Here is a 25,739-nt window from a genome sequence, read left to right on the forward strand (position 1 = left end):
ATCAACATGAACTTCCCAGTTCTGTATTATTTGTTAACAGTTAATCAACATGAACTTCCCAGTTCTGTATTATTTGTTAACTGTTAATCAACATGAACTTCCCAGTTCTGTATTATTTGTTAACTGTTAATCAACATGAACTTCCCAGTTCTGTATTATTTGTTAACTGTTAATCAACATGAACTTCCCAGTTCTGTATTATTTGTTAACTGTTAATCAACATGAACTTCCCAGTTCTGTATTATTTGTTAACTGTTAATCAACATGAACTTCCCAGTTCTGTATTATTTGTTAACTGTTAATCAACATGAACTTCCCAGTTCTGTATTATTTGTTAACTGCTAATCAACATGAACTTCCCAGTTCTGTATTATTTGTTAACTGTTAATCAACATGAACTTCCCAGTTCTGTATCAACATGAACTTCCCAGTTCTGTATCAACATGAACTTCACAGTTCTGTATCAACATGAACTTCCCAGTTCTGTATCAACATGAACTTCCCAGTTCTGTATCAACATGAACTTCCCAGTTCTGTATCAACATGAACTTCCCGGTTCTGTATCAACATGAACTTCCCAGTTCTGTATCATTTGTAACACCTCAAATGTGTATTTTGAGACGAATGGCCTCGTGAATCCAAAATACGGTTATTCATTTATCTATCAAACATGCATTATACAGAGGGTTAGCGTGCTGTCACTAAACTGAACCAGGACGTTCTAAGCGGTCAAGGGAAACCAGGGAAAGGTGTGCGGAGCCTGGTTGCAGATAGGGAGCTTTGGTTTCAGTGCATTATATAAGAAACTAGGGAGTCTGTTCCTCGTGTGTTTCTGAAGCTACCTCGTCAAGCGGAAAAGGCGAACTGAAGTGGGGAAAAATTAATTCATATATATATATATATATATATATATATATATATATATATATATATATATATATATATATATATATATATATATGTATATGTATATATATATAGTAGTAAAAGCTTTGCGGATGATGAAAGCCCGGCAAGGTAGCAGCTTTGGATGGTATTGCAGTGGAATTTATTAAAAAAGGGGGTGACTGTATTGTTGACTGGTTGGTAAGGTTATTTAATGTATGTATGACTCATGGTGAGGTGCCTGAGGATTGGCGGAATGCGTACATAGTGCCATTGTACAAAGGCAAAGGGGATAAGAGTGAGTGCTCAAATTACAGAGGTATAAGTTTGTTGAGTATTCCTGGTAAATTATATGGGAGGGTACTGATTGAGAGGGTGATGGCATGTACAGAGCATCAGATTGGGGAAGAGTAGTGTGGTTTCAGAAGTGATAGAGGATGTGTAGATCAGGTGTTTGCTTTGAAGAATGTAAGTGAGAAATAATTAGAAAAGCAAATGGATTTGCATTTGTGGATCTGGAGAAGGCATATGATAGAGTGGATAGAGATGCTCTGTGGAAGGTATTAAGAATATATGGTGTGGGAGGCAAGTTGTTAGAAGCAGTGAAAAGTTTTTATCGAGGATGTAAGGCATGTGTACGTGTAGGAAGAGAGGAGAGTGATTGGTTCTCAGTAAGTGTAGGTTTGCGGCAGGGGTGTGTGATGTCTCCATGGTTGTTTAATTTGTTTATGGATGGGGTTGTTAGGGAGGTGAATGCAAGAGTTTTGGAAAGAGGGGCAAGTATGAAGTCTGTTGTGGATGAGAGACCTTGGGAAGTGAGTCAGTTGTTGTTCGCTGATGATACAGCGCTGGTGGCTGATTCATGTGAGAAACTGCAGAAGCTGGTGACTGAGTTTGGTAAAGTGTGTGAAAGAAGAAAGTTAAGAGTAAATGTGAAAAAGAGCAAGGTTATTAGGTACAGTAGGGTTGAGGGTCAAGTCAATTGGGAGGTAAGTTTGAATGGAGAAAAACTGGAGGAAGTAAAGTGTTTTAGATATCTGGGAGTGGATCTGGCAGCGGATGGAACCATGGAAGCGGAAGTGAATCATAGGGTGGGGGAGGGGGCGAAAATCCTGGGAGCCTTGAAGAATGTGTGGAAGTCGAGAACATTATCTCGGAAAGCAAAAATGGGTATGTTTGAAGGAATAGTGGTTCCAACAATGTTTTATGGCTGCGAGGCGTGGGCTATGGATAGAGTTGTGCGCAGGAGGGTGGATGTGCTGGAAATGAGATGTTTGAGGACAATGTGTGGTGTGAGGTGGTTTGATCGAGTAAGTAATGTAAGGGTAAGAGAGATGTGTGGAAATAAAAAGAGCGTGGTTGAGAGAGCAGAAGAGGGTGTTTTGAAATGGTTTGGGCACATGGAGAGAATGAGTGAGGAAAGATTAACCAAGAGGATATATGTGTCGGAGGTGGAGGGAACGAGAAGTGGGAGACCAAATTGGAGGTGGAAAGATGGAATGAAAAAGATTTTGAGAGATCGGGGCCTGTACATGCAGGAGGGTGGAAGGCGGGCAAGGAATAGAGTGAATCGGATCGATGTGGTATACCGGGGTTGACGTGCTGTCAGTGGATTGAATCAGGGCATGTGAAGCGTCTGGGGTAAACCATGGAAAGTTGCGTGGGGCCTGGATGTGGGAAGGGAGCTGTGGTTTCGGGCATTATTGCATGACAGCTAGAGACTGAGTGTGAACGAATGGGGCTTTTGTTGTCTTTTCCTAGCGCTACCTCGCACACATGAGGGGGGAGGGGGATGGTATTCCATGTGCGGCGAGGTGGCGATGGGAATGAATAAAGGCAGACAGTGTGAATTGTGTGCATGGGTGTATATGTATGTGTCTGTGTGTGTATATATATGTGTACATTGAGATGTATAGGTATGTATATTTGCGTGTGTGGACGTGTATGTATATACATGTGTATGGGGGTGGGTTGGGCCATTTCTTTCGTCTGTTTCCTTGCGCTACCTCGCAAACGCGGGAGATAGCGACAAAGCAAAATAAATAAATAAATAAATATATATATATATATATATATATATATATATATATATATATATATATATATATATATATATATATATATATATCCCTGGGGATAGGGGATTAAGAATACTTCCCACGTATTCCCTGCGTGTCGTAGAAGGCGACTAAAAGGGGAGGGAGAGGGGGGCTGGAAATCCTCCCCTCTCGTTTTTTTTTTTTTCTAATTTTCCAAAAGAAGGAACAGAGGGGGCCAGGTGAGGATATTCCAAAAAAGGCCCAGTCCTCTGTTCTTAACGCTACCTCGCTAACGCGGGAAATGGCGAATAGTTTAAAAGAAAAGAAAAAAGAATATATATATATATATATATATATATATATATATATATATATATATATATATATATATATATATATATATATGATTTTGGTGGCGGGGGAGGAGACAGGGAGAGGGATTTGGGATCAGTGTGATAGAGGAAAGGAGAGATAAGAACAGGGTGGTGGAGGAGGAAGGAGAGTTACCATGTAGGTAGCAGGTCGGGAGAGCTAGCAACAGAGTAGTAGAGAAGGTCGGGGGAGGAGGAGGTGGGCGGTTGTGGAGTAGGTGGGAGTTGGGGTGGTGGAAGGGGGTGGCTTGTCGGGGGGAAGGAGGGGGAAGCTAACCGACGGCTCAGTTCACATTCAGTTGCGAGCCGGGACACACCTGGCCACTAGGCAGCTGCCGCGCCCTCTGCACCATGATGAACATGGGTAAGTGTTTAAGTGTTCATAACTCACGTCTGGATTACTTCCTCGTTCAGATGTAGTAATGTACCGTTGGAAAGTTTGTCTGACTGAGTCTGAGCGTTATTTCTTGAGTATCAATTTAATGGTCGTTTATAAGTTGTTGACATGCATCAACCCTAACCTCAATATCCTGAAAGAATGGGACTTGCACACATTACTCAAAAATGGTCATATGAAGTTAGTGTTCGTATAGGGTAACAGTACATCGCCGGTAATTTCATCACAAACTAATTCGTGAACTTTCAGAATAGTTTTCCTTGTAAAATGAGGACCTGTTCAGACACGGAGGATTCTCGTGGTCAGAAAGCTTGGTACATCTAGTTTACTGGTAGATTGTCGGACGTTCAAATTAGATTGTGTACATTGCTTTACTGCTACATGATGGTACACGAAGCAAAATGTTCTATGTGGATGTAAATAACCATTTGCCGTTTTCTGCGACGACATACAAACATAGCGAGTTACATGTTGAATATGGCACAGTAGCGGTAGACACCAGGCCACCATCCGGCAAGGTGAGACCATTGTACCGTGTTAGTACTGCCTCTTCCCTTTCGTCGTACACAAATTATTATGAAACAATCCATCGTAACTAACGATTATGTAAAGTAATTAGCATTACGTAAGATGCTTATACTTAACCCTTGACCACGAAGGCACGATCGTTGACCGCGACTATCGCATGTAACTGGCTTGGTCATTACCCTTACTGTAGCAAGGGTCGGGTCAAAGACCAGGGCATCATACATGAAGGGCAATCCGTCGTGTCCCAGGGAAGTAATGCTGTCATCAAGGATTGAGACAATGGCTTGTAATTCTCTGTTTATCTTCTGTGTGGATTGTCATGTGCAAATCATAACAATTAGTACCAGAATCCTAGAAACACAATCGAACCATAACATCAAGAGATAAAACTAGTAAGTACTTAAGCAATTAATGATATTCTAAGAACACTTTCGCCCTTTCATATACTTTTTATCAAATAAACAGCGCGAATTCATGGTTAGGGACTTGCATAATCTGGATATAAAAGAAACAGAAAACGAAGTAAGAAAACAAGATCTCGTAGTGAAAAATACTGGAATATATCGCTTGTCAAAAACTGTGGGGGCAAAGTTACAGCAGTTCTGTATGCCAAAGGTACAGGCTAGAGGTAGAATCAAAGTCTAGAGCACTGTGCCAAAGCAATAGCCTCATAAACATCCTCTATCCACAACCAGGCCCTACCAACTTTTCCGTTGTTTACCATTCCCGCTTCATAAACCATGGTTAAGTCCACTGATAATACGTCGTCCTCCAGTTACCTTTATCCCGTGCATGCCAAGCACCCTCCTGCATGGTCAGACCCAAGCCTTCAAAGCATCTTTCTCTTCATCCTTCCACCTTCCTCTTGGTTTCCCCCTTTTCTCCGTTTCCTCATTATCTGCTGCAGCAGTTGATAATGTTCTTCCATTTTCAGACAAGAACTAAGCTACCAAACAGATCGTTTTAAAATGTCACTAGTGAAAGCCTTTGTTTACAAGTTATGTATAAAGGGTCACTTTTATAAATCTTATCAATGTCATAGAAAATCTTTACCACACTTTGACAAACCTTTCACAATCGTTCAAAATATTTTAGATTTAATAACAAATCAGTATTTATATGTCTACGGCATAACGAGTTCAATCGTAACTTCACTAACACATGTTTCAAACAAGCCATTTCCTCAAGCAACAACGAGATAAACAATGCATTTTCCCGTATCATATTTTGGTTTCCAGAATTTCGATCTAAGTTATAAACTCAAACAATTGTTTACTTTGTCTTATCCACGATTTTCAGTTTAGGTAATATTTGAGACCAAATATACTATCAAAGTATTACTTAAATGTACAAATGTAAGTCCCACAGAATCACAGATGTCTGGTACATGAGTGTGGCAGCGACAGATTTAAAACAATTACGATTGCTGTTACATACAAAACATTTCCATCGCTCGGCCGCTGTGATGGTCACCACCATTCTCGGCCATTAGAAATCACTCGCGGGAAAAGCATCACCTCATGTCAGAGTTCGTGTTCTTAGTCTTGGGTAGATGCCTGTGAGAGCAAAGTCTACTGGTTAGATAGGCACAAGTCCTATAAGCAGAAACCTTCCATACGCTCATAAAAAGAAGCGAGAGGATGTATTTACTATTAACTAGGTTTTAGGCATATTAACTACCAGAGTCATTAACGTCATCACTACATAGACCACAAACAGAAAAACTAAAGTATCTTCAGGTATTCAGAATATTTATAAGATGACACACGCACTCACTACATGTACGGTCCATAGGGTATGACTGTGTGTGAACCTAACCCGCTCTAGGAGTGTCATTACTGGCACAGGTTGGGTCATGTGTGACTGTGAGGTTGTGGGTCCTTCAGGTGGCTATGCGCTTCATGTATGAGAAATTGAGTTTTTTCTTGTAAGGATTATCTACATTGGATTATCTACATTTCCAAAAGAAGGAACAGAGAAGGGGGCCAGGTGAGGATATTCCCTCTAAGGCCCAGTCCTCTGTTCTTAACGCTATCTCCCTAACGCGGGAAATGGCGTTTTTTTTTTTTTTTCCAAAAGAAGGAACAGAGAATTGGGCCAGGTGAGGGTATTCCCTCAAAGGCCCAGTCCTCTGTTCTTAATGCTACCTCGCTAACGCGGGAAATGGCGAATAGTTTAAAAGGAAGAAGAATATATATATATATATATATATATATATATATATATATATATATATATATATATATATATATATATATATATATATATATATATATATATCATTACTACTACTACTACATCTACTGTTATTATTATTATTATCATTATTATCATTATTGTTGTTATTATATTATATATTATTATACTTTGTCGCTGTCTCCCGCGTTTGCGAGGTAGCGCAAGGAAACAGACGAAAGAAATGGCCCCCCCCCCCCATACACATGTATATACATACGTCCACACACGCAAATATACATACCTACACAGCTTTCCATGGTTTACCCCAGACGCTTCACATGCCTTGATTCAATCCACTGACAGCACGTCAACCCCGGTATACCACATCGCTCCAATTCACTCTATTCCTTGCCCTCCTTTCACCCTCCTGCATGTTCAGGCCCCGATCACACAAAATCTTTTTCACTCCATCTTTCCACCTCCAATTTGGTCTCCCTCTTCTCCTTGTTCCCTCCACCTCCGACACATATATCCTCTTGGTCAATCTTTCCTCACTGATCCTCTCCATGTGCCCAAACCACTTCAAAACACCCTCTTCTGCTCTCTCAACCACGCTCTTTTTATTTCCACACATCTCTCTTACCCTTACGTTACTCACTCGATCAAACCACCTCACACCACACATTGTCCTCAAACATCTCATTTCCAGCACATCCATCCTCCTGCGCACAACTCTATCCATAGCCCACGCCTCGCAACCATACAACATTGTTGGAACCACTATTCCTTCAAACATACCCATTTTTGCTTTCCGAGATAATGTTCTCGACTTCCACACATTCTTCAAGGCCCCCAGGATTTTCGCCCCCTCCCCCACCCTATGATCCACTTCTGCTTCCATGGTTCCATCCGCTGCCAGATCCACTCCCAGATATCTAAAAACACTTCACTTCCTCCAGTTTTTCTCCATTCAAACTCACCTCCCAATTGACTTGACCCTCAACCCTACTGTACTTAATAACCTTGCTCTTATTCACATTTACTCTTAACTTTCTTCTTCCACACACTTTTCCAAACTCAGTCACCAGCTTCTGCAGTTTCTCACATGAATCAGCCACCAGCGCTGTATCATCAGCGAACAACAACTGACTCACTTCCCAAGCTCTCTCATCCCCAACAGACTTCATACTTGCCCATCTTTCCAAAACTCTTGCATTTACCTCCCTAACAACCCCATCCATAAACAAATTAAACAACCATGGAGACATCACACACCCCTGCCGCAAACCTACATTCACTGAGAACCAATCACTTTCCTCTCTTCCTACACGTACACATGCCTTACATCCTCGATAAAAACTTTTCACTGCTTCTAACAACTTTCCTCCCACACCATATATTCTTAATACCTTCCACAGAGCATCTCTATCAACTCTATCATATGCCTTCTCCAGATCCATAAATGCTACATACAAATCCATTTGCTTTTCTAAGTATTTCTCATATACATTCTTCAAAGCAAACACCTGATCCACACATCCTTTACCACATCTGAAACCACACTGCTCTTCCCCAATCTGATGCTCTGTACATGCCTTCACCCTCTCAATCAATACCCTCCCATATAATTTACCAGGAATACTCAACAAACTTATACCTCTGTAATTTGAGCACTCACTCTTATCCCCTTTGCCTTTGTACAATGGCACTATGCACGCATTCCGCCAATCCTCAGGCACCTCACCATGAGTCATACATACATTAAATAACCTTACCAACCAGTCAACAATACAGTCACCCCCTTTTTTAATAAATCCACTGCAATACCATCCAAACCTGCTGCCTTGCCGGCTTTCATCTTCCGCAAAGCTTTCACTACCTCTTCTCTGTTTACCAAATCATTTTCCCTAACCCTCTCACTTTGCACACCACCTCGACCAAAACACCCTATATCTGCCACTCTATCATCAAACACATTCAACAAACCTTCAAAATACTCACTCCATCTCCTTCTCACATCACCACTACTTGTTATCACCTCCACATTTGCGCCCTTCACTGAAGTTCCCATTTGCTCCCTTGTCTTACGCACTTTATTTACCTCCTTCCAGAACATCTTTTTATTCTCCCTAAAATTTAATGATACTCTCTCACCCCAACTCTCATTTGCCCTTTTTTTCACCTCTTGCACCTTTCTCTTGACCTCCTGTCTCTTTCTTTTATACATCTCCCAGTCATTTGCATTTTTTCCCTGCAAAAATCGTCCAAATGCCTCTCTCTTCTCTTTCACTAATACTCTTACTTCTTCATCCCACCACTCACTACCCTTTCTAATCAACCCACCTCCCACTCTTCTCATGCCACAAGCATCTTTTGCGCAATCCATCACTGATTCCCTAAATACATCCCATTCCTCCCCCAATCCCCTTACTTCCATTGTTCTCACCTTTTTCCATTCTGTACTCAGTCTCTCCTGGTACTTCCTCACACAGGTCTCCTTCTCAAGCTCACTTACTCTCACCACCCTCTTCACCCCAACATTCACTCTTCTTTTCTGAAACCCCATACAAATCTTCACCTTAGCCTCCACAAGATAATGATCAGACATCCCTCCAGTTGCACCTCTCAGCACATTAACATCCAAAAGTCTCTCTTTCGCACGCCTGTCAATTAACACGTAATCCAATGACGCTCTCTGGCCATCTCTCCTACTTACATAAGTATACTTATGTATATCTCGCTTTTTAAACCAGGTATTCCCAATCATCAGTCCTTTCTCAGCACGTAAATCTACAAGCTCTTCACCATTTCCATTTACAACACTGAACACCCCATGTATACCAATTATTCCCTCAACTGCCACATTACTCACCTTTGCATTCAAATCACCCATCACTATGACCCGGTCTCGTGCATCAAAACCACTAACACACTCATTCAGCTGCTCCCAAAACACTTGCCTCTCTTGATCTTTCTTCTCATGCCCAGGTGCATATGCACCAATAATCACCCACCTCTCTCCATCAACTTTCAGTTTTACCCATATTAATCGAGAATTTACTTTCTTACACTATCACATACTCCCACAACTCCTGTTTCAGGAGTACTGCTACTCCTTCCCTTGCTCTTGTCCTCTCACTAACCCCTGACTTTACTCCCCAGACATTCCCAAACCACTCTTCCCCTTTACCCTTGAGCTTCGTTTCACTCAGAGCCAAAACATCCAGGTTCCTTTCCTCAAACATACTACCTATCTCTCCTTTTTTCACATCTTGGTTACATCCACACACATTTAGGCACCCCACTCTGAGCCTTCGAGGAGGATGAGCACTCCCCGCGTGACTCCTTCTTCTGTTTCCCATTTTAGAAAGTTAATACAAGGAGGGGAGGATTTCTGGCCCCCCGCTCCCGTCCCCTCTAGTCGCTTTCTACGACACGCGAGGAATACGTGGGAAGTATTCTTACGTGATTATCCCCAGGGATAGGGGTGATAATACTTAGTCGTTGTTTCCCGCGTCAGCGAGGTAGCGCCAGGAAACAGACGAAGAGTGGCCTATCCACTCGTACACACACACACACACACACATGTATGTATATATATATATATATATATATATATATATATATATATATATATATATATATATATAAAATCTATTATACTTTATCGCTGACTCCCGCGTTAGCGAGGTAGCGCAAGGAAAGACGAAAGAATGGCCCAACCCACCCACATACACATGTATGTACATAAACGCCCACACACGCACATACACATACCTATGCATTTCACCGTATACATGCATATACATACAAAGACATATACATATATACACATGTACATATTCATACATGCTGCCTTCATCCATTCTCGCCGTCATCCCGCCATACATGAAATTACACCCCCCTCCCCCCGCGTGCGCGCGAGGTAGCGCTAGAAAAAGACAACAAAGGCCACATTCCTTCACACTCAGTCTCTAGCTGTCATGTGTAATGCACCGAAACCACAGCTCCCTTTCCACATCCAGGCCCCACAAAACTTTCCATGGTTTACTCCAGACGCTTCACATGCCCTGGTTCAATCCATTAACAGTACGTCAACCCCGGTATACCATATCGTTCCAATTCACTCTATTCCTTGCACGCCTTTCACCCTCCTGTATGTTCAGGCCCTGGTCGCTCCAAATCTTTTTCACTCCATCCTTCCACCTCCCATTTGGTCTCCCGCTTCTCCTCGTTCCCTCTACCTCTGACACATATATCCTCCTTGTCAATCTTTCATCACTCAATCTCTCCATATGTCCAAACCATTTCAATACACCCTCTTCTACTCTCTCAACCACCCTTTTTATTTCCACACATCTCTCTTACTCTTTCATTACTTACTCTATCAAACCATCTCAAGCATTTCATTCCCAACACATCCACCCTCCTCCGTACAACCCTATCCATAGCCCATACCTTGCAATCTTATAACATTGTTGGAACCGCTATTCCTTCCAACATACCCATTTTTGCTTTCCGAGATAACGTTCTCGTCTTCCATACATTCTTTAAGGCTCCCAGAATCTTCGCCCCCTCCCCTACCGTGTGACTCATCCCTGCTTCCATGGTTCCATCCGCTGCTAAGTTCACTCCCAGATAATTAAACACTTCACTTCCTCCAAATTTTCTCCATTGAAACTTACCTTCCAATCAATTTGTTCCTCAAACCCACTAAACCTAATGATGTTGCTCTTATCAACATTTACTCTCAAAGGATGTGGAGGAGTGGGAGGAAGTAGTTACAAGGAGAGGTATTGTCGTCTACAGGAGACTGGAATACTCTGTTGTTAACATGGCAAGTGCAGAGCTCTCTTGTACACTCAGACGTACATACAGATTGAAGTTAATCACAATATGAGGCTGAAAAAAACAACAACACAAAGCTGTCATTTTTCACTTTCAGTTGGGTTATAGTGAATGGGGACAGTATAGGATGGTTGGACACGTTTATCATAGCACTGTGGTGGGTATTTTCAAGAGTATTTGCCGTTTTCTCATGTCTTTTCCTGTAGGTGTATGTTTGAGGGGGTTGGCCCTGAAGGAGAAGGAAGAATGCTTCGAGTAGAGTTAGAGTAACATATATAATGACTCCGCTGACAGTAAGACGGAGGGCTCAGGTAGTAATGTCCTTCCCACGGCCCTCTGAAAGTTTAAGGTATCCTCCTATAACTACACTTTCCTGTCTGACTCAGCTGCCAGTGAGAGAGAGGGATCAGACAATAGTTGTACCAGTTCCCTTCTACGACCTTTCCCTCTCTGATAGACCTGCCTCTTTACCATTCACCAAGCACATTCCCCAGAAAAACACGAGTCAAAGTCTCTCGCTTACGCTGTGGACATAACTCGTCACTACACAACTCTGCCATCACCGTTTCAACATATCCTAAGATCCCTCATGCCCACGATGCAACTACCGTAAAGAAGCAACCGAGCACTTGCTACTCCATTGCCCTCAACTTTTCGTACACAGACAAACACAACATAGCACCTTATGACCTATGGTCCCGACCGATGGACATAGCCAACTTCCTGAGTGATGCAGTTGCCTCATACGGATAGAAAGGATTCCTGGGACAAAGTAAGAATTAAGTAGGAGATGGAAGAGGAGGCAGGATGCTGAGTGTATTAAAGAGCGTGTGCAAGAGATCGGCGTCTGTTATGGATTCCTCAAAATGCTGTATTCGCCCACGGGCTGAATTCATTACAAATCTTAAGAATATTCGACAGAGACACTTTGGTAAGCAAGAGGATCCTGAGTATCACGTTTCTACCACACAATAAGGCCTAGAAAGCTGACTTACCATGGATAAAAGAAATAATAGTAAAAGCTTATAACAAACCCGCTACTTAGAAGCATAAATTCCAAACAAGCGGCAATTTCATTTCTATTTCCATCTCTCTCTCTCTCTCTCTCTCTCTCTCTCTCTCTCTCTCTCTCTCTCTCTCTCTCTCTCTCTCTCTCTCTCATTACTAACGCCATCAACCCACCTCACACCACATACTGTCCTCAAACATTTCATTTCCACTCCACCCGTCCCTCTCCCCACAGTCTTATCTATAGCCCATGCCTCGCATTCAAATAATAATGTTGGGACTACTTTACCTTCAAACATACCCAATTCTGCCCTCCCAGGTAACGATCTCTCTTTCCACACATTCCTCAGTTCTCCCAGAACCTTCGAACCCTCACCCACCCTATGATTTTCTTCCGTTTTCATGGATTCATTTGCTGCTATGTCCACTTCCAGGTTTCTAAAACACTTCACCTCCTCCAATTTTTCTCAATTCAGATTCACTACCCAACTAACCTGTCCCTCAACTCTGCTAAACCTGATAACTTGTTCACATTTACTCTCAACTTCCTCCTTTGACACACCGTTCCAAACTCAGTCACTAACTTATGCAGAGTCACACAAGAATCCGCCACCAGTTCTGTATCATCAGCAAACAACAGCTGACTTACTTTCCAGGCCATCTCATCGCTACAGACTGCATACTCACCTCTCTCTCCAAAACTCTAGCATTTACCTCCCTCACCGCCCCATCCATAAACAAATTACACAACCATAATGACATCACACACCTACCGCAGGACAAACTTCACTGGGAACCATTCACTCTCTTCTATTCCTACTCGTACACATGCCTTACTCCCTTGATAAAAACTCACTGCTTGTAGCAGCTTCCCTCCTTAAGACTTTCCACATGACAGCTCTATCAACCCTACCATATACTTTCTTCATATCCATAAACGCCATATACAAATGCATCCGTTTCTCTAAGTATTTGTCACACAGATTCTTCTATGCAAAACCTAATCCACACATACTGCTTCTCCCCAATTTGATGATCAGTATATATGCCTTGACCCTCTCACTCACTACAATCCCATACAACTTACCAGGTACACTCAACAAACTTATACCATTGTTTGATTACAGGTTTAATTATGGTTGATGCTTTGTCTCTTTACGAATTACCTTTTACACATAAATACGGATGTCGATTAGTGTCATCATTAACCGGTTCATTCCTCGAGTTTATCTAACAGTTGGGAAGGACTGTATCCTTTCCTGACCTAACTGCTAGGGTAGGAGGGGATTAAGGGCCCTTAAGGAGTTGTTGGACAATTTACCCAGTTTAACTTTGTAATCTTTAGACATTTGTTATGAGCGCTGCATCAGGCTTGCCCTGTACTGTCTCTAGGCAGCGTGTATCCGCGCCGGATGTCGGCCAGTGCACGGTCAATTATCCCCCGGGGGCACGACTGATGTGCTATCACACCTTAGTTACGCTTCAAAGACAGAGCCGCTGAGGCCCTGGGTCACAGACGACCCCAAGACCTAATGCCAAGTCTGCAGTTATCTTGTGAATGATAACACATTTTCCAGAGTTTAAAATGAGTTTTGAAATCATTCACTGAACAAAAAAAAAAATGCGAATTCGTCGTCGTCAAGGTGTGTGTGTGTGTGTGTGTGTGTGTGTGTGTGTCTTGGTGTGATGATCACAAAGTGTAAACATGCTACTTAAGTGTTGCCAGCGACAGGAAAAAATCTCGGTAACAACAATTTTCAGATAATAAGGTTACCATACCGATGCTGTGATTATAAAGGACTTTTGCCCTGGATCTCATTAAAGATATTGTGATAAAGGTTGTTATATTAAGCAGTGGAGGAAATGTTTGAAAACAATGTAATTATAACGTTTTGCAGACGTACACACGAAATAGTACAACTAACAGGTGCGACCAGTCACATACGACTTTGATTAATCATTTTGATTGTTTCAGATTGACGTTGTTTGAAGCTATACACGACCCAAGTTTATTTCTAAGAGAAAAACCTACTTTACGAAGGCCATTATTTCTTATATAACTGCAGGGTGCTTTCCTTTTAACCTCTTTATATTACTAAACATCACATGTGTAAACCTTGATCACAGTGGCAAACTATCATTCTCATTTCAGACATTTAATCAGTGAACAATTCCTACAAGTCACTGGGAAGGGACGGCACTGGTTATAGGGTACGTTGTAAGTTCCAAGCAAACCTGACTAATAATTACTTCATACATGAACTGCAGATGCTCTGGTATCACTACTGCCATTCTATTGCTGTACTGTGGACATGTTTTATTCGTTGAAAGGATGAGGGCAGAGGTAACCCATTACAGAAACGTGAAAACAAAGTCTAAGAGATATGGCATAAAGTCTGAACTAACGTTCTGAATCCATGACCCAGACGATAAACTCTAGAAGCACATGATCCCAAAGCAGTGAACAAAACGAAGCAGTAAATCGCAAACACAAGACCAGGAACCTTATATTTCATGAGGGAAATTGACGTAGGAAGGAAAGCAAAGCTTTCCTGCTGCAACCACTCGAAAAACTGGTTTAGGTCATCCCGTGTAACTGCATTTCTTCATAAGACAGGTTGGGTTGTGCGCTCCATGTTTGCCTCAACATTGGTCAGCGTAACACATCAGCTACGCAATAAGAACAATTTGTATGTTTGTCTTCCGTGGTGTAATGGTTAGCGTTCCTAATCGTAATGCAATCTCAAGCCGCTCACGGTCAAGAGCCTATGTTCGAAACCTGGTTACGGCAGTCGGTCAACAGTCAACCCAGCTGTTCATCCACCCCTGGGGATTGGTAGATATAATGTGTACCTGGCTCAATATCGTTAATGGGATGGCCTTGATTAAAGCCTCAGCTAACAAAAAAATATATGAACCAGAAAAAAAGATACGGTGAACTTCAATTCTGTTACCTAAATATGTTTTCAACTCTCATTTTGAAAGCTTAATTTTACCTGACAAACTTTCCCGGTTTAAAAGCTGAACCACAGAATACAAGATAAATGTTTCTCATGCTTAAGGAGACCTGGAAGAGCCAAGACAGTCATAAAGAACAAAACATATTCTAGTCAAGATTATTGGTTTAGAAATACCGAGAAACTTAGTTTACGTCCAGAACACGTTCTTATCATGTACGGTGGCATTGTTTCCGACCTATTAATGTGATCTTAATGTAGGTGTGAACAAGGAATATTTGGTATGAGTTTTGTATGATATTGGGTGATCTCACATTTTACGTTACCCCTGCTGTATAGTTTTTGCACGTCATTTCCAGGCGACAAAAGGCACAAGTATCTAAGAAATTTACAGTAAAAATACATGTCTGGTGTCCAGGAATTAGAGATCTTTGGACTTTCCAGAGAGTGTTAACCGCAAACTTTAAACACGCCCTACCTTCCAGCCGTACGAAAACAAACATTTTCTCTATATAAAGCTAATTAGTGTGGTCACCCTGGGAATGTTAGTGCCCCAGCCTAGGGATCCATGCCTGGATGTTCATAATATTAAAAAAAAAAAAAACGTACAACATTCATAGAGTCCTCTGGTTATCAGAGCTTATCATGGTTTTACGCATGGCCAATATCCTCAGTTAGAGTGAGTGTATGTATGAGGTCTTATCATTTTTGTAACCAGAAGAAGGTATAAAAGATTTTTCACATTCACTCCATCACCACCCTCACTTCATCACTACCCTCCCTCCATCACCACCCTACTCGATCTCAACTTTCGCTCCATCTCCATCCTCACTCCACCTCCACCATCACCAGCTTGCGCCGCATCATATAATACGGAACGAGTCAGGCAATCATTTGAGTAAAAGTGTTCATGTTCTTAACTTGTTTTCTAAGAAAATAAAAAAGTTCACTTTCTAAGAAAATCTGGAAAGAACTGAGTAGATTAAAGTATGATGCTGGGCTGATGCAGAGGAACGGACAAAATTAGGTAGAAATGCCTTTGTTGTTCAGTAACGTTGAAACACCCATAAGATGTGCGAGACGATTCGTTCTTGTGTACATTATGACGCCCAGTTCATGAGACACACTTTGATGTGGGCCTTTTTTTATGCTATGTGGAAATGGTATAAACAGTTTAGTGCATTGCCTAATTTCCAAAATCTTATTCTTCCCTAACCAGCCACGGGCCAGGAGCGTTCATCCTGATTATCTGTAAGTTCATGAAAGGTATCATCAGAAAACATTTCAACAGATCAAAGAAAAGTCGGAGGAACGTTAGTTTTTTTAATCAGCTGTACTGGTTCAGGTCTTCCTCTCCCTCAAAACTTTCACAGTTTGACAGCTCTGGCGAGTGCCTGCTCGTTGCTTTACATGATATTTTAGATGATTTGACACTTTTTGCACTTTTGTCCAAATTTCCCTCACACTGTCTTTCTCCTCTGATCTATTGCTTCACCCGGCAACATTCATGTCCTCTGTGACAGTGGGAAAAGTAATTCTGACTGTTATGTACAACAGTTAAAACTCAAGAAAAGACCATTCCTAGCATTATACTGAAGCTGGCCTAACATTTTGAGTACCATATATCGTATCTCGCTTGGAAGTAATGTATCTCTTAAGATGATGATGATAATAAAGACATTTTTCGTTCATGTCAATCGCCTTAGTTCTCACCGTTGTTTCTCATCTACAAAAGCCGTGTCAGTCTTCCTGTACATTATTTTCCCCATTTTTCGAAAAATGCATCAGAATCCGTAACTGTTCTTTACAGTTTAAAACCGAGATACCGCCGTTTTTACGACGCGGCCGTCACATTCACTGACCCTCCCTTTCCCTCCAAGCTGAGTGAGTAGTCGCTCTTTCCTCACCTGTCATTTCGAGGGTCAGCGTTCTAAATGCAACTGAACCTGTTATGCCTCGCTACCCAGATGCTCTGTTCAGCTTCCGTCATCCAGAACACTCTTGAACCACCAGCGTTTATTCCTGATACATCCCAAGCCCCGTGTTTGTTTTCTTCCAAATATGACCCAGATTTTTAAGACGATGTGAACACCTGCCAACCTGTTCCTAAGAGCAACGTGAGATGTGCTTGTAGGTCAAGCACAAAATATTGCGTTACGAATGTCATGTTCGTCTTGGTAAATTTGTAGTGGAATAAAATGTGCTCTGGCATGTTTGAGGAAGCTTCGCACGTGATGCTCCTCGTTGATGTGTAGTTTTGCAGATCATGATAACTGACAAGCTGTGGCTGAAGTGTTGCCGCCTCAGGGCAAGGCCAGATTTATGTATCATCATTAACTTTTTTGTATAAGATGCTACATGCCATGTGTGGCTGAGGAATAATACAGGTACAATCATCCAAACTGAAAATTTATGATTTTCGCATTGTTTTTGTCAACAAGATTTAGATGAAATGGCTTTTACCTGTGATGGGAAGATAGGGACAAGGGGCAGTGCTAGCTGCTGTGGACCTTCGTCGCTTCCAAACACAAGGGGTCATGTGGACAGCTTCGTTACCTTCAGAATGGTACAACTCTCAACCAGGAAATTTCCTTTCACAGAAACCAAGTTCAGCCGATCATGACGTAGTCTTGTTCACCTACCCTGACAGCCGTACAGTATAGTGTTGTAGAGAAGACCTGACACAGTGGACCCTACTTCTATTGTTATGGTCAAGTGGGATTTTTCGCTATAATTCAGGACAATTCTGACCTTGATGGTAAGTATAACGTGTGGTGGGCTGTTGTGTAGCGTGTCTCGTTCAGTTCCAGTGAGCAGCGAAGTTTGTTGGTGTAGGAGTAATAAGTGTCGTTAAGTGATTTTCAGGTACAAAATACTACGATTGTCAATGTAATTGTATAATATAGTGTCTTACGAGTAAAATGCAGTGTATAGTGCAGTATGATTGTAACGCACTGAATGGGTTTTGGTAATAGCGAAGAAATGGAATTCAAGGTAAAACCATTTCTTTCCTATTATAATTTATCAGTCATTCTGTGGAAATAATGGCCGTGAAAGTTGGCATTTTTGAGGTTGAACAGATGCAATTACTCGTACCGTTATTTCAACCTTGGTAAGAAAGGCTAGCTCAGGTAAGAAATCCGGTAGACTGATAGTAAGGGTTTTCACGGCATTAGGAAAGGTAGATTTCACACGAAAGGGAGTTACTTTCTGTATTGCAATCTTGGCTTGGCTTGAGTCTCTGAGGTTTGGCTTGCGAGCACGATCACTATCACTATCACTATCCCACTACGCCATCACCATCACATAACGACGTACCATATCACCAGGTCCACAACACATCTATCAAACCATCACAGTCAGGTTACAACCACCACAACCATCAGTCAGGTCACAACCACCACAACAATCACGGTAAGGTTACAACCACCACAACCATCAGTCAGGTTACAACCACCACAACCATCACAGTCAGGTTACAACCACCACAACCATCAGTCAGGTTACAACCACCACAATCGTCACAGTCAGGTTACATCCACCACAACCATCAGTCAGGTTACAACCACCACAACCGTCACAGTCAGGTTACAACCACCACAACCATAACAGTCAGGTTACAACCATCACAACCATTACAGGTTACAACCACCACAACAATCAGTCAGGTTACAACCACCACAACCATTACAGGTTACAACCACCACAACCGTCACAGTCAGGTTACAACCACCACAACCGTCACAGTCAGGTTACAACCACCACAGTCTTCAAAGTCAGGTTACAACCACCACAACCATCACAGTCAGGTTACAACCACCATAACCATTACAGGTTACAACCACCACAACAATCAGTCAGGTTATAACCACCACAACCATCAGTCAGGTTACAACCACCACAACCATCAGTCAGGTTACAACCACCACAACCATCACAGTCAGGTTACAATCACCATAACCTTCACAGGTTACAACTACCACAACCATCAGTCAGGTTACAACCACCACAACCTTCAGTCAGGTTACAACCACCACAACCTTCAGTCAGGTTACAACCACCACAGTCTTCACAGTCAGGTTACAACCATCACAACCATCACAGTCAGGTTACAACCATGACAACTATCACAGTCAGGTTACAACCACCACAACCTTCAGTCAGGTTACAACCACCACAGTCTTCACAGTCAGGTTACAACCACCACAACCTTCACAGTCAGATTACAACCACCACAACCATCACAGTCAGGTTACAACCACCACAACCATCACTCTGATTACAACCAGCACAACCATCACAGTCAGGTTACAACCATCACAACCATCACAGTCAAGTTACAAGCACCACAACCTTCACAGTCAGATTACAATCACCACAGCTATCACAGTCAGGTTACAACCACCACAGCCATCACAGTCAGGTTACAAACACCACAACCATCACAGTCAGCTTACAACCACCATAAATCACAGTCAGGTTACAAGCACCACAACCATCACAGTCAGGTTACAACCACCACAACCATCACAGTCAGATTACAACCACCACAACCTTCACAGTCAGGTTACAAACACCACAACCATCACAGTCAGCTTACAACCACCACAACCATCACAGTCAGGTTACAACCACCACAACCATCACAGTCAGGTTACAACCACCACAACCATCACAGTCAGGTTACAAGCACCACAACCATCACAGTCGGATTATAACCACCACAACCATCACAGTCAGGTTACAACCACCACAACCATCACAGTCAGGTTACAAGCACCACAACCATCACAGTCGGATTATAACCACCACAACCATCACAGTCAGGTTACAACCACCACAACCATCACAGTCAGGTTACAAGCACCACAACCATCACAGTCGGATTATAACCACCACAACCATCACAGTCAGGTTACAAGCCACCACAACCATCACAGTCAGGTTACAAGCACCACAACCATCACAGTCAGGTTACAACCACCACAACCATCACAGTCAGGTTACAAGCACCACAACCATCACAGTCGGATTATAACCACCACAACCATCACAGTCAGGTTACAACCACCACAACCATCACAGTCAGGTTACAAGCACCACAACCATCACAGTCGGATTATAACCACCACAACCATCACAGTCAGGTTACAACCACCACAACCATCACAGTCGGATTATAACCACCACAACCATCAGTCAGGTTACAACCACCACAACCATCACAGTCGGATTATAACCACCACAACCATCAGTCAGGTTACAACCACCACAACCATCACAGTCGGATTATAACCACCACAACCATCAGTCAGGTTACAGCCACCACAACCATCACAGTCAGGTTACAACCACCACTGCGATCGATGCAATTCCATCATTATCATCAGTGAACCACCCACGTCATAACCACTACCTCCACCACTACACCGCCTCCATCACCAGTACCATAACATTATGTACTGAACATTACCACATCATTGTCATCACTCTCACTACCCACCACAATATTGCTCGGAGAGGCTCAAGGGGAGGTCAGGGGCCCACATGGTGCTACATGGTCCAGCTTCCAACACTCACCCACGGGGCAAGGGACACGCACATAGACTCTTCCAGTCAAGGGCCGACTGTGGCCTAATCATCAGCCGCTGGTCAGGGAAACTCGGTCACATCGGCGATTAGCCAGTCATTACTGGCGATGTTTGCATGTTGCTGGGTGATGATGGAATGTACATGAAGCTAAGCAAGACATCGTAGCTGGGATGTTATTATGGTATACGAAGCTGAAGTCAAAACTCCATGTCAAGATATGCCAGATTTTGAGTATCTATCCTTGATAGATTAACCAAACTCAGGCGGAGGAGAGCGCCGCGGACTCCATATTTGTGGGTGAGGAGACACAGGACGCGCGGCCATTCATCCTTCTCCATTGGTGTAGATGTGTGTGTCGCTTGGGCCGGGGTAAAGCAACACACCCGTGACCGGCCTAACCTGCCCACTGCTCAAGTTACCTGGTCTACTGTAACCATGTCCTGGTCTACTGTAACCATGTCCTGGTCTACTGTAACCATGTCCTGGGATATGGCTCTCTCCAGAGGTGTCTATGTCCAGGGACATGGTCTGCAGGAGTGTCCATGTCCAGGGACGTGATTCTCACTGACACAGGGAGGGAGGCTGGTTGATACTTTACTAAACAGTGAAGGACGAACACTGTCTTGGACACCGCCAGCTTGCCTATCCTCCACGGGAGGGAGCGGGGCAGGGGGAGTCCATGCCTCTCCACTTTATTTATTTCCTTCTGAACAGTGTTACCCCGTCAACACGACCTCTGCCCATGATGATCTGGCCTTTGATCTGACCCATAAGGGCTAGGTCAAAGGTCACACTATCATTCTCAAGGGCCGTCACGTCGTGCACACTGAATTACTGCCAATATGATCATTACTCTTTCCCTAAGTGATGGGTATTTCTGGTGGGTGTAAGTCCTGCATCTTGAAGAAAGTGTTGATCATTTTCTGTGGACAACATTTACAGGGAGTGCTTTACCTACAGCATCTTGATGTGTAACTGACCTCACCTAACCTGTGCTAGCTACCCATTTTACTGACCAAGCCCTGCAGGTAGATGAAGAGTTGGGTTGACTGTGGACATATTGCCTAAACCAAGATTCGTACGTGTGCGCTCGACCTTGGGCAACCCACTACTCAATGCGTTATGCTCAGAACGCTAACCACTATACCACGGAAGCTTTGTTACTTTTATGATGAATATTCATTGTATATACTTTCTGCCAAGCATGAAATAATACCTGCTTTATTTCTTATATATATATATATATATATATATATATATATATATATATATATATATATATATATATATATATATATATATATATATAAAACTGATTGAATGTAACTGTCTGGATAATTTATCTTTACGGTTTACATTGAAATAATGAACATCATTATATACGATATGGTTCTGGTTTATTACATAATTAATGATTCACTATCATGTCCAATAATATATAATTTCATATACGTAAAGCCAGTGTTGCAGCGGCGTTAATTAAAATGTCGGGTCGTGAGTGGGTGAGCTGGACCACTAGAGTACGACACCGGCTGACCTAGCAACAGCTGCCTCCACCACTCCCTCCATCATCCCCTCACCCACTCTCGGCTCTGTACCCTCACACCTCTATGTAGTCACATGTAGTAATCGTCAGGGTATTTTCGACTTCTTTCCTCATGTTAGGAAAATTTTTACATTTGATACTATGGGCGTGTTGCAAGGGTCTCGTTATCGGGGTCGTGAGCCGTGAGTTTGCCTCCACGTGTCGTCGCTCTCATGCAACTTTAAATCATGCAACTTTAAATCATGCAACTTTATTTTGCAATTAATCATCCGACGATCGCATTACTTTGCCAACTGGCAAATGCATATATTTCAGTGATGTCAAAAACCTTGGACAAAGGTGTGTGGCTCGGCAGGATAATTATCGTGATTTTAGCTTGGGTCACCGAGGCCTCCAGTTGCCAAGCAGGCAGCCTCTTAAAGCAGACCTGCTCGCGCCGCCCACAGCGGGCCAAGGACACACACTTCTGCTTGAAATAGGCTGAAAAAACTTTTCCAGTGAGTGGCAGTTGGCTACAGCGGGTTAAGCCCGGGTGTATTAAAGGAGTGAGGGATTTATTGAGCGTTTCACTAGGAATGATGAGGGGAGAGGGGGAGACCACCAGGGGGGTGCACGTGCCCCATAGTACGAGGGGGGAAGGGGGAGGGGGGAAGTTAAATTGGTAAGGGTGAGGAGGAAGCACTAAGAGGCAGGACATCAATGTGCGTGAATTTACTGTCTCTCCCTAATGGGCAGAGTTATATTTTACCAACCGTTTTCCCCATCTCTTAACCTTTTATGATATATATATATATATATATATATATATATATATATATATATATATATATATATATATATATATATATATATATATCTGTTTCCCATACACGTCCACACACGCAAATATACACACCTATACATCTCAATGTACACATATATGTACACACACAGACACATACATATATACCCATGCACACAATTCACACTATCTGCCTTTATTCATTCCCGTCGCCACCTCGCCACACATGGAATACCATCCCCCTCCCCCCTCATGTGTGCGAGGTAGCGCTAGGAAAAGACAACAAAGGCCCCATTCGTTCACACTCAGTCTCTAGCTGTCATGCAATAATGTCCGAAACCACAGCTCCCTTTCCACATCCAGGCCCCACACAGCTTTCCATGGTTAACCCTAGACGCTTCACATGCGCTGATTCAATCCACTGACAGCACGTCAACCCCGATATTCCACATCGATCCAATTCACTCTATTCCTTGCCCTCCTTTCACCCTCCTGCATGTTCAGGCCCCGATCACACAAAATCTTTTTCACTCCATCTTTCCACCTCCAATTTGGTCTCCCACTTCTCATCGTTCCCTCCACCTCCGACACATATATCCTCTTGGTCAATCTTTCCTCACTCATTCTCTCCATGTGCCCAAACCATTTCAAAACACTCTTTTTATTTCCACACATCTCTCTTACCCTTACGTTACTTACTCGATCAAACCACCTCACACCACACATTGTCCTCAAGCACCTCATTTCCAGCACATCCACCCTCCTGCGCACAACTCTATCCATAGCCCACGCATCGCAACCATACAACATTGTTGGAACCACTGTTCCTTCAAACATACCCATTTTTGCTTTCCGAGATAATGTTCTCGACTTCCACACATTCTTCAAGGCTCCCAGGATTTTCGCCCCCTCCCCCACCCTATGATCCACTTCCGCTTCCATGGTTCCATCCGCTGCCAGATCCACTCCCAGATATCTAAAACATTTTACTTCCTCCAGTTTTTCTCCATTCAAACTTACCTCCCAATTGCCTTGACCCTCAACCCTACTGTACCTAATAACCTTGCTCTTATTCACATTTACTCTTAACTTTCTTCTTTCACACACTTTACCAAACTCAGTCACCAGCTTCTGCAGTTTCTCACATGAATCAGCCACCAGCGCTGTATCATCAGCGAACAACAACTGACTCACTTCCCAAGCTCTCTCATCCCCAACAGACTTCATACTTGCCCCTCTTCCCAAAACTCTTGCATTCACCTCCCTAACAACCCCATCCATAAACAAATTAAACAACCATGGAGACATCACACACCCCTGCCGCAAACCTACATTCACTGAGAACCAATCACTTTCCTCTCTTCCTACACTTACACATGCCTTACATCCTTGATAAAAACTTTTCACTACTTCTAACAACTTGCCTCCCACACCATATATTCTTAATACCTTCCACAGAGCATCTCTATCATTTCTATCATATGCCTTCTCCAGATCCATAAATGCTACATACAAATCCATTTGCTTTTCTAAGTATTTCTCACATACATTCTTCAAAGCAAACACCTGATCCACACATCCTCTACCACTTCTGAAACCACACTGCTCTTCCCCAATCTGATGCTCTGTACATGCCTTCACCCTCTCAATCAATACCCTCCCATATAATTTACCAGGAATACTCAACAAACTTATACCTCTGTAATTTGAGCACTCACTCTTATCCCCTTTGCCTTTGTACAATGGCACTATGCACGCATTCCGCCAATTCTCAGGCACCTCACCATGAGTCATACATACATTAAATAACCTTACCAACCAGTCAACAATACAGTCACCCCCTTTTTTAATAAATTCCACTGCAATACCATCCAAACCTGCTGCCTTGCCGGCTTTCATCATCCGCAAAGCTTTTACTACCTCTTCTCTGTTTACCAAATCATTTTCCCTAACCCTCTCACTTTGCACACCACCTCGACCAAAACACCCTATATCTGCCACTCTATCATCAAACACATTCAACAAACCTTCAAAATACTCCATCTCCTTCTCACATCACCACTACTTGTTATCAACTCCCCATTTGCGCCCTTCACTGAAGTTCCCATTTGCTCCCTTATCTTACGCACTTTATTTACCTCCTTCCAGAACATCTTTTTATTCTCCCTAAAATCTAATGATACTCTCTCACCCCAACTCTCATTTGCCCTCTTTTTCACCTCTTGCACCTTTCTCTTGACCTCCTGTCTCTTTCTTTTATACATCTCCCTCTCAATTGCATTTTTTCCCTGCAAAAATCGTCCAAATGCCTCTCTCTTCTCTTTCACTAATAATCTTACTTCTTCATCCCACCACTCACTACCCTTTCTAATCAACCCACCTCCCACTCTTCTCATGCCACAAGCATCTTTTGCGCAATCCATCACTGATTCCCTAAGCACATCCCATTCTTCCCCCACTCCCCTTACTTCCATTGTTCTCACCTTTTTCCGTTCTGTACTCAGTCTCTCCTGGTACTTCCTCACACAAGTCTCCTTCCCAAGCTCACTTACTCTCACCACCCTCTTCACCCCAACATTCACTCTTCTTTTCTGAAAACCCATACAAAT

The 25,739-nt window shown here is 42.7% G+C and overlaps 2 protein-coding genes across 2 annotated transcripts in view; one reads left to right on the forward strand and one right to left on the reverse strand.

Annotated features, from left to right (window-relative positions):
• Positions 1–25,739, reverse strand: part of Nadk2 (NAD kinase 2, mitochondrial) — a 98,255-nt gene that overhangs the window by 53,088 nt on the left and 19,428 nt on the right. The window lies entirely within an intron of this gene.
• The window catches only part of LOC139760396 (uncharacterized), a 55,503-nt gene continuing 33,352 nt past the window's right edge, over positions 3,589–25,739 (forward strand). The window contains exon 1 of the mRNA XM_071683526.1: positions 3,589–3,659. Coding sequence (XP_071539627.1) covers positions 3,647–3,659 — 13 coding nt within the window. The 5' untranslated portion in view covers positions 3,589–3,646. The remainder of the gene's footprint in view (positions 3,660–25,739) is intronic.

Source organism: Panulirus ornatus, chromosome 36, assembly GCF_036320965.1.
Source record: "Panulirus ornatus isolate Po-2019 chromosome 36, ASM3632096v1, whole genome shotgun sequence".
NCBI lineage: Eukaryota > Metazoa > Arthropoda > Malacostraca > Decapoda > Palinuridae > Panulirus > Panulirus ornatus.